General features: G+C 53.6%; 1 protein-coding gene across 2 annotated transcripts; it reads left to right on the top strand.

Moving 5' to 3' along the window:
• The first annotated feature begins 14,391 nt into the window (after positions 1 to 14,391).
• EMX1 (empty spiracles homeobox 1) lies at positions 14,392 to 23,941 on the top strand. Of its 2 annotated transcripts, XM_009909844.2 has the most exons (3): positions 14,392 to 14,764; positions 17,136 to 17,320; positions 23,271 to 23,941. In XM_009909844.2, the coding sequence occupies exons 1-3, from the start codon at positions 14,392 to 14,394 to the stop codon at positions 23,436 to 23,438; spliced, it is 726 nt and encodes a 241-aa protein (XP_009908146.2). In that variant the 3' UTR covers positions 23,439 to 23,941. The 2 variants fall into 2 exon arrangements, with proteins under 2 accessions (XP_009908146.2, XP_054028251.1); XM_054172276.1 differs by lacking the exon at positions 17,136 to 17,320 and having other exon boundaries at positions 23,271 to 23,375.
• Positions 23,942 to 24,425: the final 484 nt, after the last annotated feature.

Raw genomic sequence — 24,425 nt, 5'->3', positions numbered from 1 at the left:
TGGGCTTGTGAACCCCCAATATTTGTGCAGTGCTCTGCCATGGACCCTGCAGCTGAAGAAGGTCACCCTGAAAGGAGCTGTAACCTCCTTCATCCCACATAGGACCTTTGGGTTCTGCTCACCTTCACAGGGGCAAAGTGGGGCTTGTCAAGCTATTAAATCCTGTCTAGAGTGGAGCACCTCCCCCACTAACCCCCCCCAAGAGCCTTCCCACCCTGCCTTCTGCAGCAAAAAAATGTGTAGGGTATTTTAGCCCTTTCCTCTCTTCCTCCCCCCCCCCCTTTTTCTTTGCCCTTCGCTTTTTCCTTTTCATCCCACCCCTGAAACCAAGTGTTGGGGGTTCTGGCAGCCCCAGGAATGGTTATCCACTCTGTTCTCCCAGTGCATGGATGCAAGGGTTCCCATGGGACCACACCTTCCTCCATGTCTCCTTGCCTTGTTCTGAGCTATTATATTTACAAGAAAAAACACTTTCCTTGCTGCTGGGAGGCAAAGCAGCAGGAGGGGTGATGAGACCCTGGCCCAAGTTGCCCAGACAAGTGGTAAATGTCCCATCCCTGGAACTATTTCAGGTTAAGTCATTTGGAGCTCTGAGCAGCCTGCTGTAGCTGCAGTGGGCTCAGGACTAGATGACCTCTACAGGTCCCTCCTAACCCAAACTGTTCTATAATTCTCCAATTCAGACACCTCTCTGTGAGCTCCCTCTAAAGAGCTATTGAAAACCCCTGCCATGGCCTCAAGAGCAGTTCGAGGCAGGAAGGGAAGCAAGTATATGATCCTTAGGGTTGACACCACCTGAACAACTGACCCCAGATCCCTGGGGACACTCCCCAGCCCCTCTCCCAGCTCGGGGAGACACTGTGCCCTTTGTGACCATGGTTAAATGTGGGGAACTGGGTTATGAAAGGAGTTAATGTCACTGCTGGGGTGTGAGCCTCCTAAATCCCCCCAAAGCCTCCCAAATTAAAACCAGTGTGCACACAACAACCTCCCAAACCTCAGCCCTTGACCTGGGCTGCCCTCGGCTCAGTGGGGCAAGAGGCTGCAGACAGGTTCCTCTGCCCCTTATTAAAGGCTCCTTAGGAGAGGGGAGAATAAGACCTTTATTTTCCTATCTGGTGGCCAGAAATGCTGAGTACAGGCCTTTTGGCCAGGACACCGAGTGCCCAGTGAGCTCCTCACTCACAAACATGCGGCTGCCTCTGGCCGTGAGGCCAAAGGTAAATGAGCTCCTGGAGAGAGGAAAGATCTGGTGGTGCCCAAGATTCCGAGGCAGGCACCCCAATCCTCCTTGCAGAGACCCCTGAGATACCCACAGAGGCAGCCTAGTCATGCACATGGCCTGGAGTTAATATGGGAGATACTTGACAGGAGTGGTGAACCCATTCCAGGCACCCCTCATATTAACTCCAGGCCATGAGCATGGCTTGAATGACTCCTAGACACAGGACAAGCCATCCCAAAGCCTCCCACCTCCCTGTGCTACAACTCAACATCTTTGCAGGGTCTTTGCAGGCCATGGCTGGGATTTGGTGGACATTCACCAAGAGGGTTAGAACAACAAACATCTTTCTGCTGAGCTGGCACAGTTCTCACCAAGTCCTTTCCCCAAAAATGAGCACTCACTCATCCTCCTGCCTGTAACTCTTCACAATCCTCACTCAGCCTCCTGACCTCCTTTTATTCTTCTCCTCTCTGAGGTGTCCCCTAGTTTTGGTGGCCTTAGTGTTAAGGAAAGAGGACCATCTCCAGGCTGGCCATGTCCCCTGGGACAGCCATTTAATGTGTAACAAGAGAGCCACTGGTCCAGCAAGGAGAGATGACAGATTAACCCAGTTTAGAGCCAAAGAGCAGCAGGTTTGCTGGTAAACTGTCCTGTTCCTGCGAGCTTCAAATGCCTTTAATGAGTTATTATTTACTCTGCTATGGAGGTTAATGGGGGGACATTGCAAAAATGATCTGTGATTAATTAAACTGTCCTTATCCAGCGTGGGCAGAGCAGCTGGACATGCTGGGCTGAGTGATAAACTGGGACCAGCATCCATGTGCTGGATCCCTGGCTTTGGCATTGCTCCTGGCGCTGCCTTGCACCCACTGAATTCACCAGTGATTGACCTGAGCCCTGCAGGCTAACAGACAGATTCCCACTGGTGGGAATGAGCTGCCCAAAATAGGAGTCTTCCCCCTATTTTTTTCTGCAGCACCCCAAAGCCAGACTTTGTCCCATTTGCTACCAGCCCATGTGGGATGCAGCCAGGCACATTTCAAGCCTCTTTCCTTGAATATTGAGTGTGGAGCTGGAGGCAGGCTGTGGCTGACCAGTTTCCATGGATTCCCATGGATCTGGGGACATGGACTGGTCCCAACATTGACTGCTCCCTGTTCCTTTTCCTTCTCCAGAGCTGACAGTTCATCAAAATGCATGCATCCTCCTCTTCCATAGCCCATGTCTGCAACACATCATCCTTCACCCAGTTTTGAAACCCTTGTGTGCTGATGGCTCAGCCTTTCCCCTAGTCACTAAATACCAGCAGATCCCCATGCTTCCCATTAGGATACTGGGGTGCTCCAGCAGATCCTTAGTGCTGAGTTTAGACCACAAAGATGAGTAAGCCATACCTACTCATCATTCAAAGCATCCTGTGTGGGATCCCATGGGAAACCCAAGGCATCTGCAGATGTCAGTTGACAACAGCTGAAGATGAGCCAGCTTGTAACCAGGTGACCAAGAAGGCCACCAGCATCCTGGTTTGGATCAGCAGTAGTGTGACCAGCAAGACCAGGGCAGTGATTGTCCCCCGTACTTGGCACTGGTGAGGCCAAACATCAAACACTTGGTTCAGTTTGGGGCCCTCACTCCAAGAAAGACACTGAGGTGCCAGTCTGCCAAAGGAAGGACAATGCAGCTGTTGAAGGCTCTAGAGCACAAGTCCTGTGAGCAGCACAGTATGAGGCTGGAGCCAGGTGGAGATTGGTCTCTTCTCCCAGGAACAGGCAGCAGGACAAGAGGAAATGACATCATGATGCACCAGGGGAGGTTTAGAGTGGACACGAGAAACATTTTCTACCCCAAAGCATTGTGAAGCTCTGAACTGCCCAGGGTGGTGGTGGAGTCTCCCTCTCTGGAGGGGTTTCAAGGCTATGGAGATGTGGTGCTGAGGGACATGGTTTAGTGGTGACCTGGCAGTGCTGGGTTAATGGCTGGACTCAATGATCCGGCCAGAACGATTCCGTGATCCTATGATTCTCCTTCCTCAGGGATCTCATGTCACTCAGCCAGCAGCCTGGCCTCGCCCTGCCCGTGGCGCTGCCGAGGAGCCGCCGCCGAGGCTCGGTGCCGGGAGCCGCATTCTCATTCCTGCCGCGAGCACACTTGTCAGCCGAGCTGTCACCGCTCCGTAATAGGGCCACGGCGGTCACTGGTGTTGGGAGTAAACACAGCGAACCTGAGAAAACAAGAGCAGAACCCAGCCCGGTGCTTCCCGCAAGGCTGCAAAGTATCGGCGCACTCGGCGGGGGGATGCCCAGCCACGGACCCCGAGGAGTCCCCGGGAGGGATGCTCGGTGGTGACGGCGGTCCCCGGCACCGCAAGGGGCACAGCCACGCGGTCAGTCGCTGCCAGAATGGAAACACTGGAAATCTGGGGGTAAAACAGGTTGTTTGGTGGCATCGGAGCTGCTGCATGAGGTAGATGGGGACAGCCCTGTCCTGGAGCTGCTGGGGGACACAAGGGAGAAATCCACTCCCAGCTGTGGCTGGAGGAGAAACACTTCCCCCCACTTTTCCCTGGGAAAAACAAACAAAAAACCCCAAATACATTTTACACGTGCCAGAGGTGCCCTGGGCCTGGAGGAACCCGTTTGGAGAAAGAGGCTCCAGCCTCTTTGCCACCCTCCAGCCAGCATCCTCCCAGCTGTCCTTCCACCCCTGGGTAACTCCTGCCACCTCCAGCCATGTCACCAGCACTGGAAAGGACACCTCGGCTGGGTGGGATGGATCCAGACCACAGAGAGGGTCAGGGGGGCGTTTGAGTAGAGGCCGCAGTGATGAGGAGGAGAAGGAGGAGGAGAAGCAGCCTTGTGAGTAATTAGTTCTGGCTTATTCGTCTTGCTCTATTCCTCCAACTCCTAAACCCAACAAAGAGGTGGCCAGCCTGAAAAGCTGAGGATTTAGGACAAAGAAGGGGGGGGGGGGGGGGGGGGGGGGGGGGGGGCAGCCAGGGCCACAACACCGCTTCAGACCCCACCGCACTGGGTGCCTGGCTGGGTGGTGATGCCGGTCGCATGGTACCAAGCGCTCCATCCCTCGCTCCTCAAATTCAAGGGTTGCTTCTTTCCCCCTGCTTCACCCCAGCAGTTTCCCAGTGCCCAGAATGTTTTTTTACAACCAGAACCCCCTCCAAAAAAAAAAACCAAAACCCAACAAAGCTGAAAACACTACCAAATATTTTCTCCTGGCAGGGGGCGGGGGGAGAGCGGGTGGCTATTAGCCTCCTCCAAACCGAACCTGAAATCTTGGGGGTCACTCCGCCTTTGAAATCTCCCGCGGCCTTTCTTCCCATTAAAACATCTCTTGGCTCTGCTCAGAAGTTTCTTCCCCACCTCCTCCCTGCCCCCCCCTGCCCCCCCCCCCCCCCCCCACCCCCCTTTTCTTTTCCTTTTTTTTGGTCTTCTTAATTTAATAATAAAGCATCTCAGATCTCGGAGTTGCAACTCATCTCACACCTAAGCGAGGCTGCGTTTTGCACAAGCCTTTCAGCTGTTTTCTCAATCTCTCCTCTGTCTCACTCTCAATTCAGGCAGTTGCTATAGGTATGTTTTAATCCCCAGCATGGTAGATTTTAATTAGTCTTTGTACAGATGGCCAATTAACATTCATTACTTTTGCCTTGAGCGATTAATTATGAGTTTGGATAGAATGGGAGATGGAGACAGAGGAAAGATGGGCAGGTGAATAAAAAAAAGGGATTTTAATCAGAGTTTGGGATTTTTTCCTCACACACACACACACACACACACACACCCCTTCTTATTTATATATATATGCACACACACAGGAAGAGGAGAGAAATGCAGCAGCACAGGACAAGTGTCGCTCCCACTGAACTGCTTCCAGTCTTGGAATCATGGGGATGAGCTCCCATGGGGTCTCCAGCTGGGGATGCTGCAGGGCTGGGGGACTGTGGTCCAACCAAGCCCCATGGTAGGGATAGGGTAACTGAGGCAGTGAGCACTGGAGTGGGATGCAGCTGATTTGGAAATCAGCACCCCGGGCCAGACTTCTCTACCTGGGTATCCTGGTTTGGGGATTGCGATGGTGCTGGGGTAGTGAGGATGGCTGAGGGAGCAGTGACACACGGCCACCTTCCCCTGTATGACCCCGTGTGCAGGATGGGGCCCGTAATTCTCCCTGCACAGCACCCGTTGACACGTCGCTAATTCTTCCTAATTGATTTTTCACGCTGGCGGGAGTGAGACGGTGACATCCAGCAACAGAGCCCTGATGCCGTGGCTTTCTCCCGCATGAAAGGGGCCGGCACCCTCCCCCCGGAGCTGACATACTTGTCCCCGGCCCGGGTAGCCATGGTGAGGCACTGGCCAGCTCCTTTCACCGCCGTGCCGCTGGAAGCTGGCGATGCTCGGTGCTGCCCGTGCCAGCCCGCTCGCAGCAGCTATTTGCAGGCGCGCAGGCGCGCCGGCAGCGAAAAATTAAAATAGCAAAAGCCCCTGGGGCTCTATCCTGCCCCGATTCCACGGTGGAGGGGCCGCCCCCACGCTTCGTGCTGTCCTGGCACGTGTGAACCAGCAGCAGGCTCTGGATTCGACGTTTCTGAGTTATTTTGGTGGTGGGCATGGCGTGCGCGCAGCGCGGAGCGAGCAGGAGGAGCTGGAGGGGAGAGATGGGGAAGGGCCTGATCCTGCTTGCTTGTGGGGAGCTTGCCTCAGTGGCAGGTGGGCACGGGAAAGGGGAGTAACATAAGGGTGCTGTGGATGGAATCCATCCTGTGGGACTTGGAGGGCTTCTCACAGTGCCGCTGGCTGGGCTTTGACACCCATTCTGTTGAAATCTGGGAATTTCTTTTTTAGCACGTTTCACATGTTGGCCCCAGCCCCCTCGAGAGTGGTGCCTCTGCACAGCACAACAACGTTTCTTAAATGAGGTAGAGGAGGAGGGTCCACATCCCTCCTCATATGGCAAAGATGCAACTGCTGTGCCCTGTAGCTGCTGGTGGATGTGCCAACTGCATCCCGGTGTGGATGGGTGGATGTGCCAACTGCATCCCAGCATAGATGAATGGATGTGCCACCTGCATCCCTGAGTGGTCCCTGGATGGATGTGTCACCGGCATCCTGGCACAGATGGATGGATGTGCCACCTGCATCCTGGCATGGTTCCTGGATGGACATGCCACCTGTGTCCTGGAGCAGTCCCTGGCATCACAAGGTGCGTGCCCGCCCCAGGCATCACAAGGGGCTAAGCCCCTGGGGATTCACCCACAATGATGTGGAGCATTGCCTCAGCTCATCTCACTTGTAGGCTGGTGAGACCATGCAGTGCTCCAGGGAACAAGTGGATGCCCTGAAGCATCAAAACAATGCTGAGCACTCACCCCAAGGGACCTTCTCTGCTGCAAACACTTCTGACTCCACACTCATGAGCTGGATCCAGCCTTGGAGGTGTTTAAAAGGCATTTGGATAAGGAGGTTATGGACATAGTCTAAGAGTTGTGTAGAGGGAGACGTTAGGCTATGGTTGGACTGGAGGATCTTTCCCAACCAGGCAGCTCTGATTCTGTGATTCTGCAGCCTGCAGGGATGAGCGTGACCACCCTCACCAGCAACCCCCAGTTCTGCTGGGGTTCTTCTGAGCATGAAATACAGATGGGACATGTAGGAACCAACATGTTCCTAGGAACCAACATGTTCCAAGGGCAACCGAAACACCCCTGCACAGGCTCAAAGCTTCACCTCGGGCAAGGAAGAGGAGGCCAGGAGAGCGGGTGGCTGCGTCGGGCACCGTCCCCACCTGCGGAGCGGCGGCAGGGTATGGCCCTCTCTGAGTATACGCCATGGAAATGTGCACATTTCCTAAAAGCAATATGGAACAGCTAAATATACTGCTCACAAATCTGTTTACACTAATAATGGCTGGGAGCCTGCCATCCATATGACTGCAAGGAGCCATCGATTCAACATAAATTAACTGAAAATCACTTGTGAGAGGCAGAAATGATATTTTCTATTCAAATTGAGATTTTTTTTCCCTGTCTTTTTTTTTTTTTCCTCTCTCTCTTTTTGCCTTTTTTTCTTTTTCTTTTTTTCCCCCTGCCAGGGAATGGGGAAACGCAGAGACATTGGCACCTCCACCACCGACAGCCATGGCTGCGTTTGGCAGTGGCTCTGCTCTTTCCTTGCCGGTCCCTCTCCCCATCTGCAGCGATGGGGACTGGGATATTGGATGAGCTGGGAGTTTCCATCCGGGCACTGGGGGCTTGAGCTGCCACCAGGGCTAAGGGCACACAGTATTTACCTGTTTCCCGAGGAGCAGCTGTGAGGGAGGCGGGAGGGTCCGAGTCAGGGGTTTTGGCGCGGGCAGATTGCTCAACTTGCTTAAAATGTATAAAAAAAAAAGGGGGGGGGGGGGGGGGGAAGAAAGAAAAGGAAAAAACCCAAAACCAAAACAACAAAAAAAACCCCAAAGCAGAATTGGCAGCTCCTTGTGTATTAGTGGAAATGCTGCAGACTTGGCTCCTGCTCACCTCCGCAACATAATGTTAAATGGCATCAAGACAGTATATCAGTCATTTACATATGTTGCTTATAGACGCCAAACTTATTAACACAATAAAACTGCTGCTAAGAAGCTTTCCTGCCTATTTTTCTCCTGGAGAATGTCAGTGTTGGAAGCACCTAGCCGCCTCGTATGGAAACACCCAGGCTTGCCTTTCATATGGCACCCGGGAAAATAAATACATGAATCAGCCAGGGTCTCCCTCCGACCACTTCTAAAGTGGAGCAGGAGGCAAGACTTGTTGATTCGGAGCGTTGTGCATGGCAGGAGACCGCCAGCACCCAGCCCACTGTGCAGCACCCTGAGGCATGCCACCTGCACCAGAACCTGGGTGGGATGGGGAGGGCTTCACCCCAGGACTGGCTTTAAACCTCCTTGCTCGGTGATGTCCTCAGCTCCCAAGGTCTGGAAATAATGGAAAGGGGACCCTGGCTGATTCATATCTCTATTTTCCTGGGTGCCATATGAAAAGCATCTTTGGGTGTTTCCATACGAGGCAGCCAGGTGCTTCCAATGCTGTGGCAGGAAAGGAGGCAGGGAAGCTTCTGAGCAGCAGTTTCATTGCGTTAATAAGTTTGGCATCCATCAGCAGCATACGTAAGGAGCTGACACACCATCGTGATGCCATTGTATGGCATGCCACAGAGGTGAGGGGGAACCAGTTCTGCCCATCAGCCCTCACACCACATTGTGAGGAGGTTTGGGGGATTGTCCCCACGTCTAAGCACTGACAGCCCCTCTCCCCATGCTTTCTTTACCTCTGCCACACTGCAGTCTTGCAGGGGATTTTGCTTTCTTAGCTGCTGGAGAGGAGCTGGAGTGACCCTGGTAGGGTTCACGCTCTGCTGCCATCTGAGGGAGCACCCAAACCCTCCCTGGGGCTGGAGCAGTAATTTCCTGTGTTGAAATTTCACAAGCTCTCCTAGAAAGACATTTTTGCTGCAACGATGACCCCACTATGGAGAAGCATTTCTAAGGGCCACCTCCTGTAGCCCTGGAGGGAGTTGTGTGGTGGGACATTAGCTGGGAGACCAGTCCTAAGCCCCAGAACCTGTGGGGAGGGCTGGCTGAACACAAACACAGCAGCTGATCTCTGCTTTGTCCTGTCAGTGGTAAAAACTCTCAAAACATCCCTAGGAATCACAGGGCTAAATCATGAAGCTCCTGGTCATGGTCCTGAGGAGGTTTGAGGGCTGGGATCAGAGGTGCATTCCGGGCGAGGGCATGGTGATGCCACCCACCTACCTCCCCAGGAACCGAAGTCAGCAGTTTGAGTTTGGGTGAGCTGGACTGTGCCCCTTACAATAGAGAAGGGCTTGTGGCCCCCACAGCTCTGTCCCCTGATGTCACCCCAGCAGATCCCCAAGTAGGACCACATCCTGTGCCCATATGGCAGGTGACACCACTCATGGAGCCATGCATGCTGCCAGTCCCCAAGGCACCAATGCTGCTCTGACAAGCCATGATGCAAGCAGGAGATGCAGATGGTGCCTAAAACTCCCATGTTGTCGTGCTGCTGCCCAGGACCCACGTGTTAGTACCCTCCAAGAACCCCAGACTGGGAGAACCAGCTCATTGCCCCACTCAGCCTGTGAGCAAGCAGGGGACATGGAGTTCTCAACGTCAGGCACAAGATCAGGGGAAAGGTCCAACCTCTGCACATCACTTTCAACTAATGACTCATAACGACTCACAGTCCTGTGGGAACCTCTTACCAAGCAGAAATGACCAGAGCAATGTCTCTCCTGGGTGCAGGTGCAGTCTCAGTGCCAGGACAGACATTGACACCAATGTCCAAGGGTACTGTGGCTTTGTGAAAGGCTTTGTCGGGGCTCTGGGCACCTCCATGACCATCTTAAGATGTTTCAAAGCTTGGAGATGATCCTTTCAGGAGCTGAGGGTTTCACCATCTACAAGGATTTGGGTGCAAAATCCTGTTTGCTTTGCAAGCACAGAAGTCCCATTCATGCCACATGGATCCAACCACCAAAGCCACAACTGTAGCCCCACCAAATGACCTTCAGGATCTCCCACCTCCTAGATCTCACCCAACACAGGAGTAATGGGAGTCTGGCCATGACAAGGACCTGGGGGATCTTTTGCCATCAGCTTTTGTGTGGTTTTGCACAAGCCCTTTGGCTTTTGTACCTTTTCCATCTCACTTCCTAGTCTGAGTAGGTCAGAAGTGCACCAGAACCCATCCCACTGGAGCCCATATCTAGTTTCTGTACCATCACAGCAGTCAGGCCGTGCTGGAAATATGAGATTGGATGCTCTGCCCATGCAAAAACCAGTGTGTCCATTGTGTGGGTGGGTGAAGACCCAATAGCATCTTTCCATGCTGGGTGGCTTCCCACTCCTGAGCCCACTGGTGGGATCCTTTCTTAGTATTAGCCTGACCCCACAGAATAAAGCAATCTCACACCCATCCATGCCAAGGTACGTAGCTACCATCCTTATCAATCTACCAATCCCATGCCATAGAACCACAGAACCATCTTGGTTGAAAGACACATTCCAGATTATCACAGCCAACCATTAACCCAGCACTACCAGGTCACCACTAAGCCATGTCCCTCAGCACCACATCTCCACAGCTTTTAGACCCCTCCAGGGATAGGGAATCTACCACTGCCCTGGCCAGCCTGGGCCAGGGCTTGACAACCCTTTGGGGGAAGAAATTGTTCCTCAGCCACTTCTCACAAGACTTGTACTCTAGACCTTTCACCAGCTTCCTTGCCCTTCTCTGGACACACTCCAGCACTTCAGTGTCATTCTTGGAGTGAGGGGCCCTAAACTGAACTAAATATTCAAGGTATCCTCTCCATCCATCCATCCATCCACCCACCCATCCATCCATCATAGATGGACTAGCTGAGAAAATCACCTTGATAACGGAAGACTGAGGGAGCTGAGACAAAGAACCTGCTGAAGGCCACTGGGTTGTGTAGGGATGTTTGCTCCCAACCAAATGAAACACGAACAATTAAAATTGAAGAAGTGGGAAAGGGGCAGCAGCCCAGGACAGGCTGGCTCTGCACCTCTTTGCCCTCCAAACTGAAATACAGCCTCATTCCTCCCTTCTTCACTTTGGGGCTGCACTTACTGAGAAGAAAACTGGGCAGGGGAAGGAGTTATGCCCATGGGAAGAGCAGCTGGGAGAGGTTAGGAGGAAATGATCCAGCACTTTGAAGTCTGGTCAACTTTTAATATCCCGGCAAGCTGTGCCCATGGCCACGCTCTGAGGCCCGGGGCCTGATTTTCCACATTCTGCCCTTTGATGCTGGAGGCTGATGAGTTACAGATTAACAAGGCAGAGGGGACGGATTGCACCTGTCCCAGGAGCATGCTGGACCCAGCCCTGGCAGAGTCCTTCTGTTCCTGCAAGGGGTGCAGGCAGGGATTTGGATCGAGGCAGGAGAGAGGTGACCAGGGCTGGCAGATGCTGAGGGACGGGGATGGGCACACTGCCCAGCTCTCCATCCATAAGCATCCCTGGAGCTGACCTGCTACCTCCAACCCCAAAGCCAATTTTTGGTGCCTGTCCTGTCCCCTTCTCCCTCTCCCTCATTCCTCTTTCGTTTGCTCTTTGGAAAATCCTCACTGTTGAGGATTTACCTTAACAGATATCATACCCCTTCTTTCCTCCACCAGCACCCCCTGATCCCAGTACAGCACCCTCCTGCCTACCCTTGCCTGCTGCCCACATCCCTCCACTGCCCTGGCACGTTCTGCTGCTCTTTCATTAAACAAGAACACGTCTTTTCTTCTTCGTCCAACTCTCTTCCTGGCTAGAATTCCAGTGGCAAGGCAGTGGGAAGGATTCCCTCCTTCTGAGGATACTGAGGATAAAGTTTTCCTCTTAATATCCTGGGAATACCAGGGGCTGAAGCAAGGCATCCACCTAAGGGGTCTGTATTTTATTCCCATAGCGGATAACAATAATCCTGCTGGAGGTGAGAACAGGCCTGGGAGAGGCAGTTGGGGGGAAAGAAATGCAAAGATAAATTTGAGGTTCTTGCCTGGTTTCAGCAAAGCAGGTCCTAGCGAGCCCAACTCCCTCTGAAGCACGTAATGAGCCTTGCCTGGATCCCGAGCAGGGACTGAAAACCATCGGGGAAAAGATCAAATCACTTCAAAGGTCTCTAATTTCCCAATTTATCCCCCAAATCAAAGCACCTCCCTGCAAAGAAAAAAAGCTCCCCCTAAGAAGGAGGGCTGCTGTCGGTGGGATTCCCGCTGTGAGGAGCCAGCTCCCAAACGGCATTTTCCTTTTTCCACCCCACAGAAGATGCTGAAAAATCGGTGAGATCCGCCCGAAACGAAATCCCAGCCCCGCTCCTCGCTCCCGGCTCTGCCACCGCCCGGGGGAGTGCAGGAGGGCAGGGCAGGGGGAGCTGGGGGCAAGAAAACAGCCAGGGAAAAATGAAAATGGCATTTAAGGGAATTAAATAGATTTGATCTCAGGTCAGTTCCACAAATGATCCGGAGCCGAACAGAGCTCCCGCATCTGAGCACAGCATGTCCCCGCGTTCCCTTTCTCTTCCCTTCCCCTTCCCAGCCTTTTCCCATCCCGTTCTCATCCTCTTCCCATTCCCTTCCTGTCCCCTTCCCATCCTCTTCCCTTTCCCCATCCACTCGTCTTCTCCTTCCCCATCACCATGCCTCTCCTTATCCCTTTCTCTTCCCCATTTCCTTCTTTTCTTCTTTCTCCTTCCCGCTCGCCAACCCTCCGCGGGTGCGTTCCGCTCCGTACTCGGCTGCCCCGTTCACCAGCCAGCCTGACCCGGCTCTGCTCTTTCATTTCCCTTCTTTAAACACAAAAATGTACTCTTAACATTAATTACATCAATATATTATTATTTGTTTCTTCCACTCGTTCGGAAAGAAAGGGAAACAAAAGTAAAAGTAAATAAAAAACCAAAGCAAGATTAAACCAAAGCAACAGGGAAACAAAGCAAAAGAAAACCATAATACAGCTAATAAAACAATAATAAAGCAAATAAAATAACAATAAAGTAAAATAAATATCATACATTTAAAAAATAAAGTAAAATAAAATAAATAAAATAAAGTAAAATAAAATAAAATAAAATAAAATAAAATAAAATAAAATAAAATAAGATAAAATAAAATAACGAAATAATAAACCCCACAAAACACGAAGAGCCTTTTGCCGACACTCTCGTTCCACTTTTAGGCTTTCATTTCTGAAGGGTTTCACGCATTTTTATTCCCCCCTTTCTGCCGCAGCCTCTTGCCGGACGGTGTTCGCGGAAAGCCCGCGGGTGCGCAACAGCACGAGAGGGAGGAAGGATCCGCGAGTGCCTGCGCGGGGTATTTCAATGCAGTCAAGTGGAAAATAGACTTTCAACCCCTTTTGTGCAGGAGGGGAGGGCTGGCCCCCGTCTCCGCGGGCAGACCCAACTTCGAGCAGAGCCAAACTGCGGAGTGAACTCGGGACCGGCCCGCGCAGGGGCTGCGCGCCCGCGTATCCCCTCCTCCTGCCCCGAGGAGGAAACAAAAAAACTAAATCAAAAGCGCCAGTTACTGTGGTTTAAATTTTGGGTTAATTCCCAGCGCAGGATGGCCCCGCGGGAAGAGCAGGGGGGAAGGTCCTGCCTTGGGAGGGCGGGGGTGGGTTACGCGGAGGGGAGCGGAGATTGCGCGGGAGGCGGGGAGCCGCGGCGGGGCTTCACCTCCTCTCACTCCCTCCCTTCCGGCAGGTCCCCCAGGTACACCGCCGCTGCGGGTATGTATATGTATTATCTTAAAAGCGGAAAAAAGAAAAAAAAAAAAAAAGAGGAGGGGAAAAAAAAAGAGGGGAAAAAAAGAAGGACAAAAAAAAAGATGGGAAAAAAGAGGAATTTTTTTTAAGAAATTTTTGTTTATTTTTTCTTTTCCTTTTTCTTTCTTTCTTTTTTTTTTTTTTTTCTTTTTTTTTAAGAAGAAGAAGGCAAAACCCGCCCGCAGTCCGAGCCCCTCTGTCACAACTTCGCGGCGCGGCTGCGGGAGCGGCTCCAGTCCAGTTTTTCGGGTGCTCTCTGCCTCCCCCTGCCTCCCCTGCCTCCCCCTGCCCTGCCCTCCCCTGCCTTCTCTACCTCTCCTGCCTGCTCCTGCCTTCCCTTTCCTACCCTCTCTGCCCTCCTTGCCTCCCCCTGCCCTGCCCTCCCCGCCTCATCTACCTCCCCTGCCTGCCCTCCCCTGCCTGCTCCTGCTTGTCCTGCCCGCTCCTGCCTCCTTTCCCCCCCTTTTCCCTGCCCGCTCCTGCCTGTCCTGCCTGTTCCTGCCCTCCTCCCCTCCCCTGCCCACCCCAGCCCCAGCTCCCTCCTCCTCGCCCCGCCAGGTACCGGCCGTATTTGTACCGGGGGCTTCGCGGGGTGCGTGGGCGCCCACGGGTGGGCGGCGGGGCGGGTGTCCGCCTGTGTCCGTGTGTCTGTCCGTGTGTGCGCGCTGCCCAGGGGGAGGTTTCTTGCACACGCACACGCACACACAGACACAAACGCGCACACCCGGAGGAACAGCCCCGCTCCGGGGCTCCCACCCCCCCACCCCCCCCTTCCACCCCACCCCCCCCGCCCTTTTCCCGGCTTCAAACCATGTTCCAGCCGTCTGCGAAACGCTGCTTCACCATCGAGTCCCTGGTGGGGAAAGACACCCACCTCAGCCCCGAGGACCCTCCGCGCCCCGCCGCCCTCGCTTACCCCGGACCCGGACCCGCCGCTGCCACCGACGCCGCCTTCGCCCCCGGTTTCCAGGGTGCTGCCGCCGCCGCCGGCCGGGCCCTCTACGGCAGCGCCGAGCTCGTATTCCCCGAGGCCGTGGGGCACCCGGCACTGCCCGTCGGGCCCCATCAGTTGGGGGGGTCAGCGCTGCCGCATCCCCACTCCTTCTTCGGGCCGCAACACCGCGACCCGCTGAACTTCTACCCCTGGGTGCTGCGGAACCGCTTCTTCGGTCACCGCTTCCAAGGTGAGCTGAAGGGGGGTCAGGAATCGGGTACCAGGGCTCCCGGGACTGCCGGGGCACGGAGTGAGGGCTGCCGGCTCCGGGGCACCAAAAGCGGGAGAGAACCGGAGGCACAAAACCTGTTGCTGCGGTGTCTGCACACACAGCCGGTGCTCTGGGGGGTTGCACACCCGGTGTCGTGCACACTCACACACCGGGACTCAGTGCATTCACGTATCGGTGTTGCACACCCGGTGCCGAGTGTCTTTGCACACGCAGTGCTCTGTGCATTCGCACACTCGGTGCTCTGAGCGTCCGGTGCTGATGCATTCGCACACTCAGTGAATTTACACTCGGTGCGTTTGCATCCCCGCGGTGCCGTTGTGGTTTTTGCACAGCCAGTGCCCGGTGCATTTGTACACTCGGTGTGCTCCCGCAGCCAGCGTGCGGCTGCCCCGCGGTCCCGACGATGGTACCCAGCAGTGCCGCTGGGTCCCTACCGGGCATCGCGGAGGTCCGGGGCCCGGACCGGCGCTGCCGCCCATCTGCGCGGCCCCGCCGTGCCGGGGACGGGAGCTGGGTTCTTCCTTCTCGGAACGAAGGGAAAGAACGCGGTGGATCTCGGCTGCACAGCGAGATTTCATTCGATTTTGTGGCTTTGCTCTCAATTCCTTCTTGCCCTACCCCCCTTCTTATTTTGTTTTCTTTCTTGTCCTTTCGTTCTTGTTTGTTTGTTGTGGTTTTTTCTCTTCTCTTCTCTTCTCTTCTCTTCTCTTCTCTTCTCTTCTCTTCTCTTCTCTTCTCTTCTCTTCTCTTCTCTTCTCTTCTCTTCTCTTCTCTTCTCTTCTCTTCTCTTCTCTTCTCTTCTCTTCTCTTCTCTTCTCTTCTCTTCTCTTCTCTTCTCTTCTCTTCTCTTCTTCTTTTTTTTTATTCTCTTTATTTTCTTTCTTTCTTTCTCTTTTATTGATCATATATTTCCTTTTTTATTTCTTTCTTATTATCCCTTTTGTCTGTTTCTCTGCATGCTGTTCCTTTTCCCTTTCCTCTCCTTTCCTCTCCTTTCCTCTCCTTTCCTCTCCTTTCCTTTCCCTTCCCTTTCCTCTTCTTTTCCACTCCTTTCCTTTCCCTTCCCTTTCCTCTTCTTTTCCACTCCTTTCCTTTTTTTTTTTTCTCTTCTTACCTTTCCTTTTCTTTTCTTTTCCTCTCCTCTCCTTTCCTTATCTTTTCCTCTCCTTTCCTTTTCCTTCTTCTATTCTTTTTTCCTATTTTCCTCTCTATGCCCGTCCCCGGGCTGTCCCCGCCGCCATGCCCCGGAGGGTCCCGGTGATTAGGGTTATCTCCTCGACACCAACCCCTCGCCTGGCCCCGGGCTCCGGAGGCTCCGCCGGGGATCACAGCAGCTACCGGCGGCACCTGGGGGCATAGGGATACGGCTCCGGACTCGACCCGACCGGCCCCGGTTCCATCCCGGCCCCTTCCCGGAGCGGCTCCGGCCGGGCTGCGCGGGGCTCCCTTTTCCAGCCCCGCTCCCGCCCCGCTCCCTTAGTATTTCACTGCCTCCCGGTCCCTGCCCGCGCCGTTCCTGCCCTTCACCTGCTTCCTCTGCCCTCCCTCAGTGGTGCCTGGACGACCTGCTCCCCACCCTTTTCCTTCTTTATTTATTTTGCTTTTCTTTTCTGTACTTACTCTTTTCATTTTTCTTTACTTTTTCTGTTATAATTTCCCCTTGTTTATCTTTTATTTTCTCCTTTTTATTTTCTTCTTTTCTTTTTTTTTTCTCTTTTCTTTTCTTTTCTTTTCCGTTCTTTTCCTTTTCCTTTTCTTTTTCATCTTAATTTCTTTCTGGTTTTGTTTCTTTTCAATTTCTACCTTTTCTTTAATGTCTATCTTTTCTTTCTTTTTCTTTCTTGCTTTCCTTCCTTTATCTCTTTCTGCCACTCAATCATTTCCTCCTTGTCTTCTTTTTCTTTCTTGCTTGCTTTTCCCTTTCTCTTTTTTTCTCCTGTCACTTTCTTAGGCCAACTCTCTCTCTCCTCTTTTATATATTATTTTCTCTCTTCCTTTCTGTTTTTTCTCTGCCTCCCCTTCTCTCTCTGTTTCTTTCCTTCCCCTCCCTCTCCCTCATCCATCCCTTCCCTCTCACTTCCTCTCCCCTTCCCCTTCCCATTCAGCCCCACCATAGCACTGAGTGCAGCTGGGGTGGGAGCATAGTGGTGCTTGGGCAAGGGCGAATTCAGCAGTTCTGAGGTAAAGAAGGTGCTCAGGGGCTCCCAATAGCCCCTTATCTGTTCTCGCTGTATCAGAGGGTGAGAGGGTCTCCCCAACACCACTCCCCTGGTCCCACAGAGCATCCAGGTGTGCCTGCACATGACCCTGACTCTGCTCTCCATCGCAGGGAGTGAGGTATCCCAGGAGAGCCTGCTCCTCCACGGCCCCTTCGCACGGAAACCCAAACGCATCCGCACTGCCTTCTCGCCATCCCAGCTCCTGCGCCTGGAGCGAGCCTTCGAGAAGAACCACTACGTGGTGGGCGCCGAGCGCAAGCAGCTGGCCAGCAGCCTCAGCCTCTCTGAGACACAGGTACCCCTCTGACTACCCCACAGCCCTCAGTGCCTCCATCCATCCATCTGGGGGGGGACAGCACTGAATCTGTGCAGGGCTCTGCAAAAGCCCAGCTGCATTTGGCCAGGAATCCTGGATGGGAGCCCTGGCCCAGCCGTGCAGGTTCACCTGGCTTTGGGGTTGCTTTCCTTTGCCGCAGTGCTCATTTGTCACAGTCGTTCCCGTCAGGATTTGAGGCTGGGAACGCAGGGCTTGCATCGTGCCTCTCTCTCAAGTGTTTTTCCGGTGTTATTCCTTTCTTGCTTGGTTGTTTTTGTTTTGTTCTGTCCTGTTTTGTTTTGTTCCGTTTTGTTTAGTTTTGTTGTGCTATGTTTTGTGTTGCTTTCCCCAGAGTAGTAGATGGGTTTAAAAATTCAGTTAAAAAAAGGAGCAGAAGCATGAGAGCTTTCCCCAGGGAGCTGCAAAAACACCCCTTGGTCGTATGGGTTTTTGTGCCTGAAAGCCAGGATGGGTGCAAACTGAAGGGGTTTTTATGTCAGTTGCAACTTTCTGGTTATTAGAAAAGACATTTCACCGGTGGTTTGAAAGGAGGAGAGCCCGGGGAGGGGGGAGGGGGGGAGTGTTGGCTGTGGGGATGGAAGGAAACAGAAAAGCATTCGGTGCTGGGGGAAAACAGAGACACCAAGGCTGAGCCTCTCCGTGTGTGTCTAAGCCTGGGTGTGCTGATGAGCTATTCCCAACTGCTCTGGGTGAAGGCACACCGTTTCCCGTCGTGTTCAGCAGTTGAGTGGATGGAGAAAGTTTTCTCCCAAATGCTGGCAGGGTCCTTTGGCCTGTGTTCTGAATTAATGCCATTTTTATCCTTTAATTTAATTGGAAAATTCAAGCTGGAGTCGTGGGCGTTCCCGGTACCCGCCTGGCTCATCCTTGCCCAGGCTCTGTCAAGCAAAAACATCTCTGGGAGAGGGATCTGATGGGGAGGAAAATGCTAGAGGGGCGGTGAGAAAAAGCAGATGTGGATATGGGGGAGCACAGACTGAGCCCACAAAATCCAGAGGCTGTTTTTATGGGGATGCTGATGCTGTCCCCACCACGCTGTCCCCGTGGCTTGCAGGGCACAGTGGCAGCTACTACCCCAGCTCTGGTCCTTCGCTTCAGCTCTCTGGGCTGAGCATTATTGCTGAAAGGGGGAAGAAAAAAAAAAACAACCCACAACCAAAACCAACCAGAAAAAAAATATCAAAGGTCAAAGAACAAACAGCAACTTGTCCAGGCAGAAAGGGCAGCTGTGGGATGCTTGAGGGGAAGCTCGTTGAGTCCCTGAGATTTTTGCATCACTGCCCTGAGCCTAACTGCAATAAATAATGCAATTTATTGGGGGAGCAAGACGGAGGCACCGTCCCTAAATCCGGGGGGGAGGGCGGAATGGAGAAGTGGAGACGGGAAATAGAGATGAGCTGGCTTGGTTTTTAATGCACTGCATCCTGTTTTGTTGTATGATATTTCCAAGGCTTGGGAAAGCTGGTCGGTGCTGGGTAATTCAGGACCAGAATTGAGTGCAGGGCTGAGGAGGGGACCAGGGGGACAAAGAGCATTAGGACATCAGGCTGGGAACAAGGGACAGCAGCAGGTGTCAGCAAAGTGTCCCCCGGGGCAGCAGCAGTTGGCAAATTTGCTGTGAGGCAGCAGGGAAGATTTGTTCCCTTTGGGCTTTGTGGCTTTAGAAATAGAAACTCCTCCAAATCTTTAGTTTTCTGGAGGGAAATAACCCCAGTGGCAAGAAGGTTGGGGTATAGGATGGGATATGGGATAGGCACTGAAGCAGCGGGGCTGGCATGGTGGGAGAGGCAGCTGTGCCTAAAGCAGGATCAGCATCATCCTCAGCATTTTTTATTTCTTATTCTTTATTAGTAATTTCTATTCTTCCTCCTCTTAGTCTTATTGTTAATATTATTAACATTATATTATTATGATGATATATTCTGTGAGGAATCCTACACAGACACAACCTCCCATGGAAAACCACCTCGGTGCTTGGTGCCACACGTCCCTGGTGCCACAGATGTGTTTTCCCCCCTGCAGACATCCAGCCCTGGGTTTCCAGTGGGTTTAGTCCCCTCCAAGAAGGGTCTGCTGGTTATGACTGTGTCTGGCTGTATTACCCAGCTGCTTTTCCTCCTGGAAAAGGGAGCATTGCCCTTTGGGCTGTCACCCTGCCGGGGAGCAACACCTGGAGCAGCCCAGGGGGAAGGTGAAAAGGGTACTGGTACCTGCCCAGCATCAGGAAATGCCTTGGGACAGAGGGTGGGGAAGGGTGGAGATATTTAACCCCTTCCCATCCTTTCTCCTGCCAAGGAGCTGTATTAAGCTGGGATCAGGCAGGCCCCTGAAACAGCAACAAGAAACAGGGAATGGAGGGAAATCCAGTAAATGCAAGTGGTCAGTAAGCGGGACGAGGCAGGAGAACATGTGGGGAGGGCTTGACAGGGGGGTGCGGGGTGGCTTGTGCTAGAGCAGCCATCCTGTGGGGCTTGTACATGAGGGATGACGCAGTGGTGGGACATGGGGTGTGAGCTGGGTGGCATAACGAGCGTGGGGGTGCCAGGCAGTGTGGGTGCTGCGGGGCCGGAGTGCAGGGGGTGGGATGCACGTGTCGAGCAAGTGGGGAGCAGGGGGAGGCGGGGACACCGTACTCTGGTCATGCTGGGCTGGGTATCACAAGTGGTCACACTGCTGTGCCTGTGGCATCAGGTCGGTTCACCTCCCTGGGGCAGCTTGCTGGGATGGGAAATAACTTCCTTGAGTTAATTTTGCATGACACATCCCAGGTCTCCCAGCAGAGCCTCTCCATCCCTGTCAGCACGTGGTGCAAACCTCCCTTGGGGTCTCCAATCTGCCTTCCCAAAGCTAAGGCCTTGGAGGTATCGTGCATCCCAGCATCCCCTCCCGGCTTTGTGGTGATGATGGAGGCACCGTACATCCCAGCACGCCCTCCCGGTGCCATGTGTGCTGGGATGGAGGCCTGCCTGGCAGTCCTGGCTGGTGGGCTGGGGCTTGTTGGGCATCGCAGCCGCTCTGGCAGGAGCTAATAATTAACTGAGCAGATGCCTGGGAGTCACGGGAGGAGAAAGATGCACATTGTAGATACGGCAGGAGAGCGGCTGTGCTGCGCAGCCTGGGGCTGGCAGTGCTGCCCGCCCTGAGCAACATCCCACAACCAATCTCTTAGAAGTTTTGAGGTGCTTTTGGAGCAAAACTCCTGTCAGGGACTGCAGACATAGGCAAAAGCACGGAGCTGGTGCCTCAGAAGCTCCAATGCCCTTTGAAGTGGTGGCACAGAGGGGTGACAGTGTGGCACAGCCACTGCCACTTTGTCCCTGAGTGATGGTGAGGCTGGTCCCTCTTGAACACCACCCACACCCAGCCCTGTGCTCTCAGCCTTTTGCAAGGTTGGGTCATCATTCAGGGGAGCTTCACTTGAAGCCACCAGAATTTGATTGTCCCCATCTTGGTGATGACAACATCACCTTCTTACCAGAGCTGTTTCTCTGGGTGCTGTTGGCACCCTCAGGGCAGAGTGTGGTGGCTTGGTGGACATGATGGCCTGCAGGCTGTTGGATGGGTGGCAGCGTCCTGTGTGCTGGTAAAGCAATGGCCAGGAGCTGTGTAGAGAGGCAGGCCCAGGATGCAGGAGCCATCCAGGGATTATCCCCATCCTGCAGCAGAGGCATGGGGCAGCACTGACCCTGGGGGTCACAAGGCAGGGACCCCAGAAGCATCACACCAGTGGGATGCACAAACAGCCGGCATGACAACAGTTAATGCAGCAAGGGTTTGGGAAGGGATAAAACCCCCGGGCTTGGGGGTTTAAACCAATTACTCTTGGAGTCAGGATGAGGCATCGTAGGGGGCAGCTTATCCTCCTGTTGCCCACTGTGAGGTTCTCACACTTCTCTCATTGTGGCTCTGGGCTTGTTGGAGCGAAGGAATACAGTACTGGAGGGGTCAGGCAGCCTATCCAGCCCCCAAACACCCTCATTCCCACAGCTGAGACAGTCAGGAAGCACAGGGGAGCTTCATCCCACTGGAGATGGGTTTCTCTGAGCTGAACTGAGCTGGAGAGGAAAGGCTTTATGTGCAGGAGTTGCTGCACACCCACCCCTGATTTCCACAGAGCCTTACTCAAGCATCTTAATTGCTTTATGCCTTAGTTTCCCCTTCTATCATTTAGGGATAAGGCAACTTCCCTGCTCCCAGAGGGCTGAGAGCTTTAATTAAAGTTTGCAAAGTGCTCTGCGGTTGTTGAATGAAAGGCGCCAGCTCCGTATTGTTCCAGCAATGCCCCAAAGCTAGGAAAGCAAATGGTTGGAGTCCAGGGTGAGGGGGGTGGTGGTGTAGTATATAGGGGTGCCATAAAGCAGCTGTTTCAGTAGACTGAGACTACCAGGGCTCGTCCTGTGCCAGCTGCAAGGGTTCTGCTCCCCCAGGAAATGCAGGGAGGTGGGAATGTTGGACTTTGCTGGCCCGCCAGAGGCCCCGGAGCAGACAGCGACAGTGAGAAGGGGAAAGGAGTGAGGAGATGAGCTGCTGCAGGGGCTGCTGCAGGGGCTTTGGGCATCACACCACCTGCAAGTGGGTAAATGCCTTAGCCTGGCCCCAGCTGGGCTGGCAGCGTTGGCTGAGCAGCAGCACTTAGTGACCTGGGAAGCTGGGCAGCATCCCACATCCCATCCTGCATCCCATCCCACGCCACTGCCTGCAGCATCCCATCTTGCATCCCATCCTGCATTCCATCCCAAATCCCATCCCACATCTCATCCTGCATCCCTCCCATGACCCATCCTGCAGCTCATCCTGCGCTGCTGCCTGCAGCATCCCACATCCCCTTCTGCATCCCTTCTGGTACCCATCCTGCATTCCCAGCTGTGGCATCCCACATCCCTCACTGCAGCATCTCACACTGCTGCCTCTGGGATCCCTCATCACCAGCTGCAGCATCCCATGATGCTGTGTGTGGCATCCTGCATCCCTCACTGCAGCATCCCACATCCTCAGCTGGAGCATCCGGCATCCCCGACTGCAGCATCTCTCATTCCCAGCTGCAGTGTCCTGCATCCCTCACTGCAGCATCCCTCATGCCCAGCTGCACAGCCCTTGTATCTCTGGCCACAAAGGTGCCTGCATCATCCTTCATCACTGACCCTCTGGGTGCTTTCATCACACCAAATCAATCTTCATGTCCAGCCTCCTGGGCTGGCATCAAGGGTGTGTGGGTTGGGAGCAGGGTGCTGGGGGCCTCAGGAAGGTGAGGAGGGTGTTACCTCTGTGGATGGAGACTCTGCTGCCTTACAGGGCTCCTGGGACAGCATTCAAAAACCAGCATGGTGGAAGTGGTTTCCTCAAGCTTAAATGTGGTAATTACCTAAACTGCAATTATAATCTGTCTGCAGTGAGCTACCAGGTTATCTACAGTCCAGCCCAAAACTAATGATGCCACACCTGGGGATACAGGTCCTTGCTGGAGGGGCAGGGACAGCTCTGTGTGCCATCCCACACGGCTGCTGTGCCCATGGCATCCTGACACCAGAAATCAACTAAACCAGGGCCAGATTTAGCTGCTCCCACCATGCTGTGCATCACCCACCCCAGGGTGAGGAGCACCAGCTTGTGGTGATGCAAGGAGGGTCCAGTGTCCCTGCTGGCCCCCTGTCTGAGGCGTATTTGAGTGTCCTTCACCTATCTTGGTTTTCTGCAGCAAAGAGCAGCTGGGAGCAGTACCTCCCACCCTGCAACCTGCTACAATTCTCCTAAACTGAGGCAGGACAGGGTAGCCCTGGGGATGCTTCTGGGGGGAAAAGAGACTTCTTTTCTTTGTTGGTCTCCAAGGAAAACTGAGCTCGCAGCACCATCCCTCATCAAGGCCAGCTGCGCCAGGCCCCCGGTGAGCTCTCGTCTGTTTCTCCCCCAGGTGAAAGTGTGGTTCCAGAACAGGAGGACGAAATACAAACGTCAGAAGCTGGAGGAGGAAGGACCTGACTCGGATCAGAAGAAGAAAGGTTCTCACCACATCAACCGATGGCGCCTCGCCACCAAGCAGTCAAGTGGAGAAGACATCGACGTCACCTCCAACGACTAAGGCAGGGACAGGCTCCTGGTGCAGCCACCATGGAGAGGAACCCAGGGAAGGAAGGGGGGACACCGGTGGCATCACCAAACGAACTGTAGGGACGTCGCCAAAGCCACTGCCACCACCTCCTGCTGCCTTTCCTCTGGGGTGCCTGGCCTGACCGGGGGACCCGTGCCCTGTTCCCCCACGCCACCCAGGCCATCCCTTGGAGGTGCTTTTTGGGAAGCTCCTGCTGCCGAGCCAGGGAGGAAGAGGAGGCTGCCAGGCTGCTCGCAGCCCCGGGACTCTACCACCTGTCCTCCTCTGCGCTGGAAGCCTTCCGTCAGCCATCAGATCAAATCAAAACGTCCTACCTAGAAGCTCAGTGTGCCCAACCCTACTTTCAGTTCCCTCTTTATCCTTAGGTTTTTATTTTCCTTTTCATTCTCTTTCTTTTTGGCTCCCTCCTTTTCTCCATTGTTGGTTTGGTTGGTTGGTGTTTGGGTTGGTTTTTTTTTTTGTTTCCTTTTGTTTTCTTTTGGTTGTTTTTTTTTTTGTTGGTTTTTTGGGGTTTTTTTTACACAGTTTATTTTAATTTATTCTTTTATTTCTGTGCCTCTGTGTGTGTGTGTGTGTGTGTGTGTGTTCCCTGTCGTAGGTAGTCAGCAGCTGTAGCGTGTTACTGCGTGGTAATAAAAAGCAAAATGTGCTGGAAAACTGTCTGGTGTCCTTGGTGGGAGAGGGAGGGACAAAGGGATGGTCCCCACCATCCAGCATCCCTGAGACTGCTCTGGGGGAAAGCTGGGTATCACTGTGGAGGGATGGCTCCAGGAGAGGTTGGTGGCCCCATTGTTGTCATCGTGGTAGTTGTTGGGAGGATGGGGAGGATGGCTGGGAGGATGAAGGTGTCCCTCGAGGGTCCCCAGGGGTGCAGGGCCACCACTGGTGTGGCCTCAGGTATGACAGGTATGCAACGGCTCCAGGGAGGCAGCTTCACACCTGCACAGGGATTGAATG

This window comes from Dryobates pubescens, chromosome 23 (assembly GCF_014839835.1).
Source record: "Dryobates pubescens isolate bDryPub1 chromosome 23, bDryPub1.pri, whole genome shotgun sequence".
Classification (NCBI taxonomy): Eukaryota; Metazoa; Chordata; class Aves; order Piciformes; family Picidae; genus Dryobates; species Dryobates pubescens.
This window is presented reverse-complemented; position numbering and strand designations above follow the sequence as displayed.